A 15,429-nucleotide genomic window follows, 5' to 3' on the forward strand; every position below is an offset into this window, starting at 1 on the left:
GGGCCTCCTGGGGGCTCCTAGAGGGAGCTTCAGAAAAGGTTTTACTGTACAATCTTTATTCTCACAGACTCTGTACAATCTTTATTCTCATAGTATTGTGTGTATTGTAATTCCATTCCCACTAAATAAAAACCAACAAAACTTTCAGTTTAAGTAAACGTCAATTTCTTAAAACTCCAGGTAATCTCCCATTTCGTTTCACTTTCTTTTCCTCTATGACATATTTTGCCCCTCGGCTGTTTCTTCTAAATCAAGTGCTTCAGTATTTCTGCTACCACAGAATCACAATTACTTTTGTTTCCCTTTCAATGGGGCCACAAACTCTCTCTTGGCCATGGGTCCAAGTTCATTCTTTCTAGCTCGGCTCTACAACCCATTTCTAATGCCGTGTATGATGTTGTCTGCCACTGTCTCCTGGCCGGGCACATGGTGTCCCAATGGAGAAGTGGATGTCAGCTCTGAGCTACGGCTCCTGTGGCCAGACACCCCACACCACACCCGGGCACCCCTCTTGAGATTTGTCTTAGCCCTTCCACTTCACATAAACTCTCCTCCTGCCCCAAAGATGCAGCAGGACAAATCTGACTGTCTCCCCCTGCGTCCTCCAACCCTGTCTCATTAGAGCTGTTTAAACAGAAGGCCTGGTCCACCCCCGTCCCAGCTGACCAGCAGGCGCTCACCGTCGTGTATTCAAAGTAGTAAAGGCAGTTGTCAGTCAGAATGAACCAGCGTCTTTTCCAAGTCTTTACCCTGCCACCTGCAGAGCAAAGAGAGATGCGTGTTGGATAGGAGTCAACCAGCCAGCGCAGGCTCCGGGGGGCTCGAAGCTCTGCCCCCAGAGAGGGTGCAGGACGAGGAAGCGGGGGCAGGGCGCCAGGAAGACACTGAGATCATGGCAGATTTACATCAGTAACGAGACACAGAGCCAAAACAGAAGCACCTTTCACAGCGTGAAAGTCTGTGGGTACAAGCAGAGCAAGCAAGTTGGGGGGCCCCCTGGAGATGACATCAGGACAGCAGATGAGAGCACGGGCTGGGGAGGGAGCTGGGACGGTGATGGACCAGAGAAGCGTCAGCAGAAGCCTATGGATGCGGTGGAAATGGGCGAACACAAGAGGAGGGGAGAGGGCCAGCCCCCTGGCTACGCTACACTGCTGGTCCACCAGCCCAGGGTTTTATCAGAACAGGACAGGAGGAGGAACCAGGAAGTAAGACATTTTAATCCCCTCACAATCAAATCCAGTTTTCCTGGAACATGGAACCCAAGTTCCTTCGGTTTCACCTTCTACCCCACCTTCCTGACTGTAGTGCATTTCTACACTGGCTTTTTAGGTTTCTGGGCCAGCCCCAGAGTCCTGGGTGGGACAAAGCAGTATCCCTGGATCAGGGAAGAATCCACTGGTAAGCAGAGGTCCCTATTCAATTCTGGACTTCTCACCGGAATCTTGAAACAAAAATAACTGGAGGAGGAGGCCACAGGCCAAGTGAGCTCTCACGGGTGGCTGTGAGCTGTTGCAGGTTCCCTTAGTCCTTCTCAATATTTCTCAATAAGAAGAAACACCAGGGTCATGAAGTTATCCCAAGATGATACAAAGGAAGAGAAACTTCACTATGGCCTCGGTGAGTGAAGGCACATCCTGCTCTCAACCTGACCATGAGCAAAGCCTTTCTTCTCCTCGACTTACACCGGGTCCAGGGAAAGCTTTCTGAACATGAACCATATGAAAGGCCTTCATGTGGTGAGATACACACAGCATTTCATACACACTTCTTACTGCCCTGGACAGGATATGCTCTTTTGCTGACTTAACCTACAGAGAACATCACTTCTCCAATCCTCATAAAGAACAAGGACCACAGGGTGTAAATTTAGTGACCCCAGTCACGCTTCCTTGCGTGCCCCTCACCACAAACAGCTGAGCACAGGGTTTAGAGGGAGTATCTCCAGCTGCCAGGACGTGGCTGTGTGATCACGCCAGGTTTCCTCAAAGGATCCGACTGCTGGAGCAACGCAAATCCTGTCACGGAAATGAAGTGTCCAGCGTCGGTCCCGGTAGCAGTTTTAAGGACAGCTGGACTTCGGGCCCCTTGCACGGCTCTGCTCGGATGCCCGAACTCTGAGAGGTTAAGCACCTGATCCTGAATTGCCGAGGTTCCCAATGGCACCACCTCACGGAAGGAGTTTGGTCCTGAGCCAGCACGTGCTACGCCCCCCAGCCGCACCCCTGCTGCTGTCAAAGCGAAGACCGGCTCGACTCTCTGCCCACAGCAACTGTCAGCTTCTGTGAGCACGTGCCTCTGGCCCCTAAGGCCCTAGGGCATGAACCAAGAGAACCATGGATGGAAATACGACATGCGTGAGGAAATGGGAAAGGCTGGGCAGAACCGAAATAAATCAGGAGGAGAAAGAACACAAGGAATATACTTAGAACTGGAGCCGATTTGTTATAAAAAGGAAACCCCCTTCCCCCTTTCAGAACCCGAGGAAGCAGCTCTTCTGCCGGCTCAGCACACAGGACACCTCAACCCATGCCCACTGCCGTGCGCTCCCCTCACAGGACCACCCCGGGGCACCTGGGGCTCAGGAGGTCGTGGAAGAGGGGTCAGATGTCACAAGGAAGAAGATGGGAGGAAATCTAGGACAGAAAGCAAAGCCGGGCAAATCCTCTCCCTGGTGATGAAAGCGTGGCTATTTCATTTCCCGACAACCTGCTGCATTAACGAGACCCCTACCATGAAGCACCATGCGGTCCCAGGGACACATTTCATGTTGAAAGGGAAACAGACATGAAACAAGCAGACAGACCGATGCGCGCACCTAGGACAGTCCCTGAGGAACTCACAGGACCACCTCCCAGCCTGCGGGCCTCTACTCCGTAGATGTAAAGGCCAGACGCTGGCTCCCCCGGAGCTGGGTGGTAACCACCTGACAAGGCCCGGAAACGTTTCATAAATGTCAGTGTTGGGGCCGTTCTTTCCCTTGAGGCTCTGCTCAAGTGAGGCTGAAGCAGACACCTGAGGACTTCCTCATCTAGAAAACATGTTTCCCTGAATCAGCAAGTGGAGAGCAGATACCAACGACATAACTATGAGGCCAATTTGGGGGTTTGAACGATGACTCATTGAAAAAGAGGAGGGAGAAAAACAAAACAAAACATAAAAAACAGAGCCGAGGTTGTAATGCCCTCCCCTAAAACACAGGAGATTAAACGGGAAGGACTTCAAGAAGGGATTTGGGGGTTTTATCTTTTTTAACTTTACCTGGCCTCATTCTGAGTTTAAGAAACACCATTTCCCTTTTTCATGCAAAGACAAATGTCCTATGTTGTCTAATTTACTTCTTTTCCTACTTTGCTTCTCTGGTCACGGCACGTGTGCGTGAGCACACGGCTGCGGGAATCACAACCTCCTCCTCTCCTCCACTTCAGAAATCTCTGAAGTTCCTGAGTGTCAATTTGAGTCAGTAATATAGCATACGCCTGGCCAATAATTCCGAGAGACAATTCAGTGAATACTTTGTCTGCGTTTACAAATCCACTCTTAGTGTGTTTTCTTGCACTACTGCACTCAGGAAAGTTCAAATTGTCCCACATCTGTGTGCCCAGCTGTTGGATGTACTATGCACTACCCCTCCAAGGGAAACATGAAAATCACTCTGCACCCCCAATCCTGACCAGTTCCCTAGGGACTGTACGGTAAGTTAGAAGCAGCATTAACACTACCACCAGCAATTTAAAACAAAATAATCAAAAATAACAAAATAAGAAAACGCTGCAGCGATTACAGTGGCCTGGGCAGAGCGAGCGAGCAGGTTGAGGGGATTACATACCTCCTGGAGTTTGGGGCAAGGAAAAGGAGAGCCAAAATCATGGAAACATACAAATGAGGGAGAAAAGAAAATTAAAACAAAGAAATTAAACCCGACTCCTTAACCCTAAGGTGCACTGTATTAGTCATTCATGTCTGCCTTGTGGGGACGGGACATAAAGACAGTAACAGGGCAAATGCCACTGTCCGGCGTGTGAATGAGGGGCTGGCCTCATCTGCCACATCCCATCTGGTAAAGACAAGATCTGAGGCACCACCAAAATCCTGGCCTCAAAGATGCCACAAATCAGCTCTCACCAAGCTGCCGTTTATTAGTATATCCTGAATCCAGAGCAAAGACAGTGAAGATTACTTTGGGGAAAATTAAATGTCTCTCTTCGGATGGCTACCTCTTTTTAAAGTGTGTGTAAAAATGCTCACACACAAGCCTGTGAATACATATGTACATATGTGTATACACAAGAATACACAATCTTATGGTTATATGCATACACAGACATATACACACAATTGCAGACGGCTGGAAGGCCTGCCTTCTGTGGCACACACATACGAAGGGGTGATTTGAAGTGTGCTACAATGAAAACACAATGTGAAGAGTTTAGGAGGGTTTGGTGGAGGTCTGGAAAAAGTAATGCAATGACCTAAAAACGAGTCTCACATTTAGTTAAATTTTTTTCTTTTTAAAAAATATGGGATGGCTCATGAATTTACATGTCATCCTGGTGTAAGAACCAAGGTAATCTTCGTACTGTTCTAATTTTACTATCTGGGCTGTCAAAGCTAACACTTAGTATTAGCATTTAAACAAATTTCGCTGGAGGGGGAAGCAAATCCAAACCTGGATGCACTTTTAAATTTTCCAGCAGGTTCCCTTTTAACTCTAGCCACTTGGCAATAAAGATGCAGAGCACAGTGGCCACCTCTGGGGTGACTAATTTTAGAGCCTTAACTTCGAAGATTCTCCTGGCTTAAAGATACATGAAACGTTGACAAATTCAAGAGACATTTAAAACTCCAACCAGTGAGGTGGTGCTTAAGGAGAATTTATGAACTAAGTCATTATGTATAAACCCGAGGACTTAGGATACGCTTTTAAAAGGGAATACAAATCCTACTGCCATCTGAACTAGTCAGAAATTGAAGATCTCATTTCAGCGCTTCCCAGATGTGTCAATAATGGCATAGAGTGTAAGGACTTCTAATCTCACTGGGACCAGGAGCTGAAATGGTAGAGGAGGATCATTCTAATGACACCTCCTGATAATGCAGGAACCCACACATCAAAAGGCCAAGGCAGAAGAAAACAGGGGAAAGTACTCTCTCAGTGGCCAAAAAATTAACATCGTTACGTCCGGGGGCTCTCTCTGCATTCTGAAACGGTTAATGAAATAATCACATGTGCATATGAATGTGTATAAAAACCTTCCTTTTGGTTACTTTGTCACCTTCGTGGCAAGGCATGACCACAGATCTCAGCAATACAAGCTCACTTTTGGCAGAGGGAAGAGGAATAATTTTTAATTTTTCTGAATGAACAAAATCATTAACGTGGCTGATTTGTATTGGAAAGGAGGGGGGAAAAAAAAACCAGCGCCCAAGAATGAGTAAGAGTGCCGTGGATTGCGCTGCAGCCAGGGCCTTGGGTTTGCCATGCACGCTGCCTGTGGGGAGCCAGATGCAGAAGGAAGTGATGATGCACCGGGGTGGGGGAGGCGGGAGCACCGGATACAAACTTGTGATGGGAAGTAGAGAGAAGGGCACAGCTGGCCGCCCTCCCGGTGGTCCGGGAAGGGAAAAGGACCAGGTCCTCCGGGAACTGCCCCAGAGAGGAAATGTGGAGCGCAAACACATGTAGGCAATATTTATGCGGGCAAGCCTATCCCCAGGAGTCTCTGTGCGTCCCATGGGGCACTAGCCGTGCATTCCTTCCTTTCTGGAGGCGATCTTGTTAGAACAGTACGAATTCATACCAAAGACTCTCCTTAGCGCCTCCTGCACCAACCCCCTTTTCCCCACAGTGCAGGCTCGGGTTGGCGAGCGTGCACACACACGTTCTTTCTAAGTTTCTGCGTTAGAAGCCCTAACCCAGATGGCATCACTTACCGAGCTTCAATAGCCAGCCTTCTCGGTCTGGGTTGAAGAAAGTGTGAGTAAGGTCATTCCCATCATCTTCTGGGATTTTAAAGGGTTCGTTTTTTATGCTCTCATACAGATTCTGGGATAAAAGATGACACTGCATGTCTCTGATCCGAGAAATACCTCTCCTCCCGCCCTTTCCCACCATTCATTTAATAAGTGTCACTGTGTGCCACGCACTGGTGGCATGGAGAACATCTCTCCCTTTAGGGGCTCACAGAGACAAGAGAAATAAGATGCCTAATGGACAATTAAGAAAGAAAAGAGATCAGCCCGACTTCCATTCGAGCCTTTAGTTTCAGATTTATAAACCACTTTCCCCCACTGACTCCTCACTGGGCCTCACTACCAATTTCTTAATGAAATTCACATAATTATGTGTATGGTCCAAGTAGACACTGGATGATCCCACGTCCCTCCCGTCCCCTCCATCAGCACCGCCCGGGACCACAGTCTTGAATCAGCGCGAAACTCACCCGGAGCAGCTCCTCGGGCAGGTCTCCCCCGTCGTTGATGCCTCGATTCATGGCAATGAACCTCTCCACGGTGGGCTTGTCTTTGACATTGGGGTTATGCAGGCTGGTGTTCAACATGATGATGGCAAATGAGAGGACATAACACGTGTCTAAAAGAGAAAAGCAAAATCCGATCGGAAACATCCCACCCGAAAGAACATGAAACTCCGGATGAGATAGAGAATAAAAAGCAGTGCTCTCAGGGCTTCCCTGGTGGCGCAGTGGTTGGGAGTCCGCCTGCCGATGCAGGGTACACGGGTTCGTGCCCCGGTCTGGGAAGATCCCACATGCCGCGGAGTGGCTAGGCCCGTGAGCCATGGCCACTAAGCCTGCGCGTCCGGAGCCTGTGCTCCGCAACGGGAGAGGCCACAACAGTTAGAGGTCCACGTACCAGAAAAAAAAAAAAGCAGCGCTCTCAAAAGAATGGGCAAAATCCATGCGCTTGGGTATGCTCTAACTGAAAGGTTATATACTGCTCACTGAAAAGAGCAAGGCACGGGAAAGAACATAAAGCATTCAAGACTTAAAGACGTTTGTTTCTTCAGATTGTGAAAGAAGAACACATACACCATAGAAAACCAGAAGAGCACAACGTATAAAAAAGAAGATGTAAACTACCTATAATCTCACCACCTAGTAAGAACTTATTTTGCTTTCTCACATAAACGTGCCTACGTGTAAGGTATCACCAATGTATCTCACGGATACAGACTGTAACACAGTTACAATGAAAACAGGTACATAGTTTTGAAGTCTGCTTTTTGGCTAATCTTATTAGCATTTTTCCATGTCAATAAAGCCTCTTTTTAAAAACATGAGTTTTAATAGTTGCATACTTCATAATTCAGAGGTACCATAACTTACATTCTTACTACCTTATTGTTAGAATTTGGATAGTTTCCAACCTTTTACTATTATAAATACCATTTAAAGCAATGTTCTTAGGCAAGAACCTAAGCCCTTTTGTTTTAGAAATGACCTAGTACCTAGAAAAGAACCTGACAGGCACTGCCAACCACAGGAGAGGACGCCCCCCGCCGCCACCCCGCTCACCTGTGGACTGGAACACCCCGTGGTTGCACTGACAGTAGCGCTGGGCAAACGCCTCCATCATCCGGTCAATCTTCTGGGCCTCTCCCGGCAGCCGGAAGCTCCACAGGAACTGCCTAGGAGGTGAAGACAGGGCAAGTTATGGGACTTGGGGAGATAATTTGTTTCTCTGTGAATGATTTCTGCGGCAAAGGGTGACGTGGGGGACTTCAGCCTTCTGTCAAGTAACTCTGAACAGATGCAGACTAACTACTCCACATCACCATTCTCTCGATAGGAGAGAATGTGTTTAGAAAACAATTAAGATTTTCCTATTCAAAAGAAAGGTTCTCCTCCTCAGACTGATACACAAGACTGAAATACAGATAATGCCCATTTTAAAAGAACTTCAATTTCCAGAAAAAAAGATGACATAGCAGGAAAAGAGATTTTCTATCAAAGCATTCAAGACTAATCCCTTTAAGTCAAAGAGAGACCTGTGGTCAACAGATTTAATTCTGGATTATTTTTCATCAATCTAAATGACAACACAAAAGATGGTATTATTTACACTAACGGCAGTGAAAATACCAAATGACAATTTCTCAAAAGACACAGGTAATAGATTTAGCAAAAAAATTAATGTTGAGTTTTTTCCTTCTAAAATGAAGGGCATACTATCTACTTCCTATGCCAGGGCAGGAAATTAAAGGTTTTCTAAAGCGAAATTGGGAAAGATTCAAAGTGTAAACATCCATTTCCAAAATGTTAAATGAAAGACCTGAGGAACAGTTTTGCAAAATTTGCTTTCAATTTAATTCCCTTTAACCATCCAATCATTTCAATCATAGGCCAACGGACTACTCTCCTTTAAGATGCTTTGAGATACTCAAATAACCGCCAAAGGTAAATTTCATTAAAATGCCACACAGGGCAGACGCATAACCAAAGACCCGCCTCCCGCTCCAAAAGTTGCTAGCTGTGAACACACTCACCGTAAGGCCTGGACGAGGTTGAGATCAGTGAACTCATGTAGCTCCACAAACGCATGAAGAACCTGGATGTTAAACTCATCTCTAGCAAGAGAAACAAAAGATACGGGGGTGGAGGGGAGAGCAGAAGTCAGACACTGATGCTGAGAACCCAAAGTCATGCCGACCCCCAGCCAGGCCGCCTCCCACGCTGAGCGCTGCGGCTCCGTGGCCGGGGCGGGGAGGCAGCCATCTACCTGCAGCTCTCTGTCTGCTAGCTGAACGCAGGAGGAGTCCTTCCGCCCCCAAGCTGCTGTTCCCCAGCGCCCCTCGGGACAGAGCTCAGAGCATCATGGAGTTTGTTTCTCTAGGTGACTAACTGCTGACCAACCTACCACAGGTGTCTCCGGAGGCCTTACCTCTCCCCCAGGTAGTCACCGATGGCTGTTTTGTTGAGCCCTTCACCTTTATACAAGAACTGGGCAATGTCTTCACAAGTGTTCTTCAGCAGATCATTCTCTATTAAGAATTGGATCCCCTGGAAAGACAGCAAAGATGCCAATGGTGCCTTAGACCCCAGGAAGGTTCGGAAAGGAGACAGGGCGCAGGAAGAACGGGTATGGGTGCTCTGGACACAGAGGAAGTATCTACTAAGTAATTCCAAGTTCTGCAGGAAGCAGGGCTCACACGAGCTGCCCTCTACAAACAGGCAGGTAAGCTGTCTTAGTGCCCCTGGGTTCCAGCTGACACCGCGGAAACCACCACCTTACAGACTATGGGCTCTGGCTGCTGCCTTTCCACTTACTTTTTTAGGATCCATGTTGAATTTTTTCCTGCCCATGGCTACCTGTTTGTTCCTCTGCATGTTTTTCCTGTAAAACAACCACCACAGCCATTTAAGTACTCCAGGTATTTGAGAATTTCTGAAAGACTGATATGACCCCCACACGCGTCCACTGATTTGCAGGGATTTCGGAGATTTATCCAGGAAAGCACAGGCACACTTAGGTCTAACTACGGAAGGACACTGAAATCCTGACCCTGGCCCCAGGCTCATTTGTTCCTTCTACCGCAGTGGGTTTCTTTTTTTAACATGATTTTTTAAAACTTTATTGAGGTATAGTTTACATATCATATAACATACCCATTTTGAGTGTACATCTGAATGATGTTTAGTAAGTTTACTGAGTTGTGCAACTATCACTATAATCCAGTTTTAGAGCATTTTCAAAACCCTAGAAGTGTATGCTATGTAAGTTAATAGGTTATTGCCTCAATCTGTTCGTCCATTCATCTGCTGGTAGACATTTAAAGCTAATTCCAGTTTTTGGCTATTTTAAATAAGAATGCTGTAGATATCCTCGTGCATGTGGGCACGCTCTCATTTCTCTTGAGTAAATACCTGGGAGCTGAATTGCTGGGCACAGCACGGATATATGGTCAACATTATGAGAAGCTGCCATCCCGTTTTCCCCAGTGTTTACACTGCTTATTCTCACCAGCTCTCGGCAACTCGAGACGCCACCTGTCTATTTAATGCCAGCCGTCTTAGTGGGTGTGAAGCAGCATCTCCTTATGACTAATGATACTGAGCATTTTTCATGTGTCTATTATACGTATAAAAGTGTTCAAGTTTTTTGCCCATTTTTTAGTTAAGCTGATTTATTTATATGTTTGTTTGTTTGGCTGCGCTGGGTCTTAGTTGTGGCACACAGGATCTTCGTTGCCGCGTGCGGGGTCTTTGTTGCAGCGTGCGGGACCTTTTTTAGTTGCGGCACGCGGGATTTTCAGTTGCAGCATGCGGGATCTAGTTCCCTGACCAGGGATCGAACCGGGGCCCCCTGCATTGGGAGCGCGGAGTCTTAACCACTGGACCGTGAGGGAAGCCCCTAAGCTGTTTTTTTATTAGTAAGTTTTATGTGTTCTTTCTATAGATATTCTGGATACAGGTCCTTTTTCAAATTTGGGTATTGCAAGTATTTTCTCCTCATCTGTGGTTTGCCTATTCATTTCTTCTAAGAGTATATTTTATAAGAGCAGAAATTGTAAATTCTGATGAACTCCTAGTTGTCCATTTCTTTTAAGCTACAATTTTTTTTTAGTGGCAAGTAATAAAGCTATAATTCAGAACTGACAATGCTGTGACTGGATGTGATGAGCTGGCCGATTTCTGCAGGACATGCAGCTTCACTAATCCCTGATGGCCCTGCCCACACAAGTTTAAAATAACAAAATCAAACAGTCTCATGAAGCCAGACAGGGAGACTCAGGCTTAGAAAAATACAGACATGTAGTGAATTAGAAATAGCCCATTTACGACATTAAGCAGTTAGAAAATGGTCTGGGAATCCCATTCAAAATTAAACTCTCAAAGCAACTAAGATTTCATGTAGTTAAAAGAAGAAAATAACCTGCAGACATCCCTTGTCACTTTGTGCTATAATCTCATGTCTACGTTCTCTTCTCTTAAGTCTTAGGGAGGCACCAGCAAGCTTATGATGACACCCAGACACAACTGGGCCTCCAGCCTTCGGGAACGGCACTGGCATCATCCATTAAGCTTTTCCTTTACCCAAAAAGGAAAAACAGAAACTCTAGAATAGGTACACAGTGGACAAGAGAAGGGAAGAAATAGTTCACATGATAGTTTAAGGGCAATTTAAGGCTTTGGGGGACCTGCCAAGTTCTCCAGTTCAGCCTTTCCAACAATGTCAAAAGCCCTCACATTTAGAAGTCCCTGTGCTAAAGGCAAAAAGTATGGTTACATACATGCTTGCTAGGCAAAGAGGGCAGAAAACACACTTTCTTCTTAAATACACCACGTGTGTACAATTGCAGGCTGGCACTTGGCGATGCTACAGCCACAAAACCACCTGGAAGAGGACAGACTCACCTCTCTTCTGTGGACCCCAGGTTTTCAATTTCATTAGCTACTTCTGCTATCTCATCCTTCAGCCTCTGCAAAACACACAGCCCAGAATTACCAGGAGGAAGATACAAATCAAATTAAAATCTCGCACAACTCCCTCCAACCAAAAACTAAAATAAAGCAAAATGAAATTAAATAAGATGACGCCCCCCCAAAATCTAAACATTTTTGGAAAATTCATCTATTCAACAAATATTTCTTGGGTTCCTACCAGATAGTAAACATTCTAGGAAATACAAAGGTGAAAAAGATACCTCCTGACCACAAGGAGTTTAGTCTAGGACAGAAATTTATAATCATACACACTATGTACAATATGTATTTTTCCACTGAAAACGGCAGCCTTAACACAGTCTGTTGGAGCACATCCGCAGCTCACTGAACAGCGGGTGACAGAAGATTCCCAGGATAAACCACTCCCTGCAACGCCCAGGCTGCCCAGCCAGCAGTGCTGGTGCTGGGCCAACAGTGCCGCCAAGTGGCTGGCAAAGGGAACGCTGATCCCAGCTCTGCCTTCCACCCCTCCCCCATCTAAGCAGGCCCTCAAGAGTGGACGACCGTCACGCTGGAGGGGGCTCTGAGTGAAGAACTGCGAAGCTTTCCCAGCACTTACCAGTGAAGGAGGAATCAAAGAACTAGGGCCACAGCAAAGTATACTCACACCAACACTGGAGCATGCCCAGTCTTTCCGACGATACACTTCGCAGCTTGGCGTTACAGGGTGTGCCCCCTCCCGTCCCTGCCCCTGAGCTCTCAAATGTGTTACAGAGCAGAGAATTCTAAAAGAATTGGCTTCCCCAGGGGCTAAATAATCCAACTAATGGCAACCTATCAACAGGTGTTTTCATTCCTATTTTACAGAAAAAGAAACTGAAGACCAGAGAGGCAAAATTCTCTATCTAGAATCGCCCTGCCAGAAAGTGGCCACCAGGACGTGGACATGGGTCTACATAACCTGAAGCCTGGGTTCTAGTCGCAGTCAGGAGACCTGTCACTCTAGCCTGACAGCCGGCCAGCTGGGTGCAGCTTACAGAGCACTCCTCCTCTCTGAGATTCCACTCTCACTTGTTAATAAGCAAAGCTGGTTATCAATACCTGCACTTTATCAGAACTGTGGTGAGACCAAGGCAGAAGGTGTCACGAGAAGACACCTGGTCGAGGTGGCTGCCCAGCTCCTACCTGGATGTCAGCCAGCAGCTCCTGCTTCCTCCGCCGAATGTTCTCCAGCTCCTGGCGCTCCTCTGCAGTCAGGTCACTGGGAACTACAGAGAAGGAGGGAAGGATTACTAAGAAAGCTTTTCCTCGCCAAAAATAAATACAATCCAGAGACGCAAAAGGACAAAGGTACCACGGAAGGGGTGAGAAGCCAGTGTCGGAAATGAGCGACTGCTGGGGACGGATCTGGCTCCCATTCTCCGTCAGGATTACCAAGGTTAGAAAGGATAGTGGATCACAGAGAAGAGCTCTGATAAAGGAACAGTTGTCACAAAAAAACAAGAGAGAAAAGGCTGCCTGAGATGAGATGAGGTTGGCTAGGAATGAAAGAGGAGGACTGTGGGCCAGGCCCTGGCCATTTCCATCCTGAGGGGTGGGGGGCTCAGGCCCCTGGTTAATCCATCTCTCTAGGCCTCAGCTCCCTCACTGGGTCCAGCCCCGACACAGGGCAATGGCCATGACCCTAGCGGGGAGGGGGAGGCAACAGAGAGGCAACGTGAACAACAGTTTTGTGCCATTCTGGAGGGGGAAGGGGAGAGACTAGTATGTACAGAGAAAAAAAATCTAGAAGGACACACCCCCAAACTGAAACAATGTTTAACTCTGAGGATGGGGTTATGGGGACTTTTGTCTCTGCTTTATACCCTTTAACATTTTTTGAATCATATTTTTAAATGAGCTCTTATCATCAGAACAAAGTTACTTAATTCCCCATCACAGTTCTCACCACAAAACGCTTCCCCATTCCTCAAGACTCCATCTCCTCTAAAAGCAGGGGCTCAGGGTAGGTAGGCCCTACAACGGCCCTTCTGAGTGTGCGGGCAGCCAGTGGTCGACGGAAGAACAGGCGTTGGCATCAGGCACGCCCGGCTCCAATCCCAGATCCATCCCACCACACGGCACTCAGGCCACTTTGCACAGTTACTGAACCTATTCAGGCCGCGTGCACCACCAATAAAATGGGGACACCCTCGCCCATGCACTGGCTGCTGTGAGGGTGAAGTCCCACAGTCACTGAAGTGCGCCCCATCCCGCCTGGGGCTTAGGAGGGGCTCACAAGTGTTGGTCCCATTCCCTTGGGGGCCACAGCAAAGGGCCCCATGTTGCCAGATTGGGGGGGCAGTACCTGGATGCTCCCATCCTTCGCGCAGGCGCCTCAGTAAGTGAGAACTGCTCCGTATGATGTGGTGGCCACAAGCCGAGTGTGGGTAGTAAGCACTTGAAATGTGATTAGCCCACTTTCAGATGGGCTGTGTGTGTAAAATACACACCAGTTTTGTACCAAAAAAGTTAACATATCTCTTTAATACTTTTTTGTATTGATTAAACATTGAAATGATAAGTTGGTAAATAAAATACATTATTTTAATTGTGCTCACAGGGGCTGCTGGAGTGTAACACTGCATTTGTGGCTCATATTACGTTTCTACTGGGCAGCACAGTGGAACAGTTCTGCTTGAAGGCGCAGTCAGGGTGCACGACTTGCCAACAATGGCACTGAAACTGAATCTACTGCGTTCAGAGCACAGTTACTCTCCCCAAATATTTCATAAAAATCATGTAAGACAATAGAAGAGGGTAGAAACAATAGACCACAATTAAGTCTCAGCACAGGTTAGTTAGTTACATTAGGTTCTAAGCTGATTCTTCCTTTTTTATCCAGCTTTTCCCCACCCTTGTCTAGAAAAGTGTCTTGTTTAAAAAAAAAAAAATTTATTTATTTTTCTTTTTTTTTTAACATCTTTATTAGAGTATAACTGCTTTACAATGGTGTGTTACTTTCTGCTTTGTAACAAAGTGAGTCAGTTATACGTATACATATGTCCCCATATCTCTTCCCTCTTGCATCTCTCTCCCTCCCACCCTCCCTATCCCACCCCTCTAGGCGATCACAAAGCACCGAGCTGATCTCCTGCTGCTATGCGGCTGCTTCCCACTAGCTATCTATTTTACGTTTGGTAGTGTATATATGTCCATGCCACTCTCTCACATTCTCCCAGCTTACCCTTCCCCCTCCCCGTATCCTCAAGTCCATTCTCTAGCAGGTCTGCATCTTTATTCCCATCTTGCCCCTAGGTTCTTCTGACCATTTTTTTTTCTTTTTTTTTTTTTTAGATTCCATATATATGTGTTAGCATACGGTATTTGTTTTTCTCTTTCTGACTTACTTCACTCTGTATGACAGTCTCTAGGTCCAACCACCTCACTACAAATAACTCAGTTTCATTCTTTTTTATGGCTGAGTAATATTCCGTTGTATATATGTGCCACATCTTCTTTATCCATTCATCTGTCAGTGGACACTTAGGTTGCTTCCATGTCCTGGCTATTGTAGATAGAGCCGCAATGAACATTCTGGTACATGACTCTTTTTGAATTATGGTTTTCTCAGGGTATATGCCCAGGAGTGGGATTGCTGGGTCATATGGTAGTTCTATTTTTAGTTTTTTAAGGAACCTTCATACTGTTCTCCATAATGGCTGTATCAATTGACATTCCCACCAACAGTGCAAGAGGGTTCTCTTTTCTCCAGCATTTATTGTTTGTAAATTTTTTTTTTTTTTTTTTTTTTTGCGGTACGCGGGCCTCTCACTGTTGTGGCCTCTCCCGCGGCGGAGCACAGGCTCCGGACGCGCAGGCTCCGCGGCATGTGGGATCTTCCCGGACCGGGGCACGAACCTGTGTCCCCTGCATCGGCAGGCGGACTCTCAACCACTGCGCCACCAGGGAAGCCCCTGTTTGTAGATTTTTTGATGATGGCCATTCTGACCGGTATGAGATGATATCTCATTGTAGTTTTGAT

General features: G+C 46.7%; 2 protein-coding genes and 1 non-coding gene across 9 annotated transcripts in view; 1 reads left to right on the plus strand and 2 right to left on the minus strand.

Moving 5' to 3' along the window:
• The window catches only part of PGS1 (phosphatidylglycerophosphate synthase 1), a 584,793-nt gene that overhangs the window by 221,339 nt on the left and 348,025 nt on the right, over positions 1-15,429 (plus strand). The gene's annotated exons all lie outside the window — the stretch shown is intronic.
• CYTH1 (cytohesin 1) overlaps positions 1-15,429 on the minus strand; it is a 91,025-nt gene that overhangs the window by 21,640 nt on the left and 53,956 nt on the right. For 5 of the 7 annotated variants that reach the window (XM_049701575.1, XM_033438643.2, XM_033438642.2 and 2 more), the window contains exons 2-10: positions 12,591-12,673; positions 11,376-11,440; positions 9,288-9,354; positions 8,902-9,020; positions 8,507-8,587; positions 7,536-7,648; positions 6,444-6,592; positions 5,934-6,046; positions 681-759 (exon numbers count right to left, since the gene is read on the minus strand). In XM_049701575.1, the coding sequence (XP_049557532.1) occupies positions 681-759; positions 5,934-6,046; positions 6,444-6,592; positions 7,536-7,648; positions 8,507-8,587; positions 8,902-9,020; positions 9,288-9,354; positions 11,376-11,440; positions 12,591-12,673 (869 nt within the window). The remainder of the gene's footprint in view (positions 1-680; positions 760-5,933; positions 6,047-6,443; positions 6,593-7,535; positions 7,649-8,506; positions 8,588-8,901; positions 9,021-9,287; positions 9,355-11,375; positions 11,441-12,590; positions 12,674-15,429) is intronic. The other 2 variants (XM_033438641.2, XM_012535145.3) reach the window with 1 other exon arrangement.
• On the minus strand, positions 4,515-4,618 carry LOC117203613 (U6 spliceosomal RNA). The gene has a single exon (XR_004486478.1). It is a non-coding gene; the product is annotated as a U6 spliceosomal RNA (small nuclear RNA).

This window comes from Orcinus orca, chromosome 19 (genome assembly GCF_937001465.1).
Source record: "Orcinus orca chromosome 19, mOrcOrc1.1, whole genome shotgun sequence".
Taxonomy (NCBI): Eukaryota; Metazoa; Chordata; class Mammalia; order Artiodactyla; family Delphinidae; genus Orcinus; species Orcinus orca.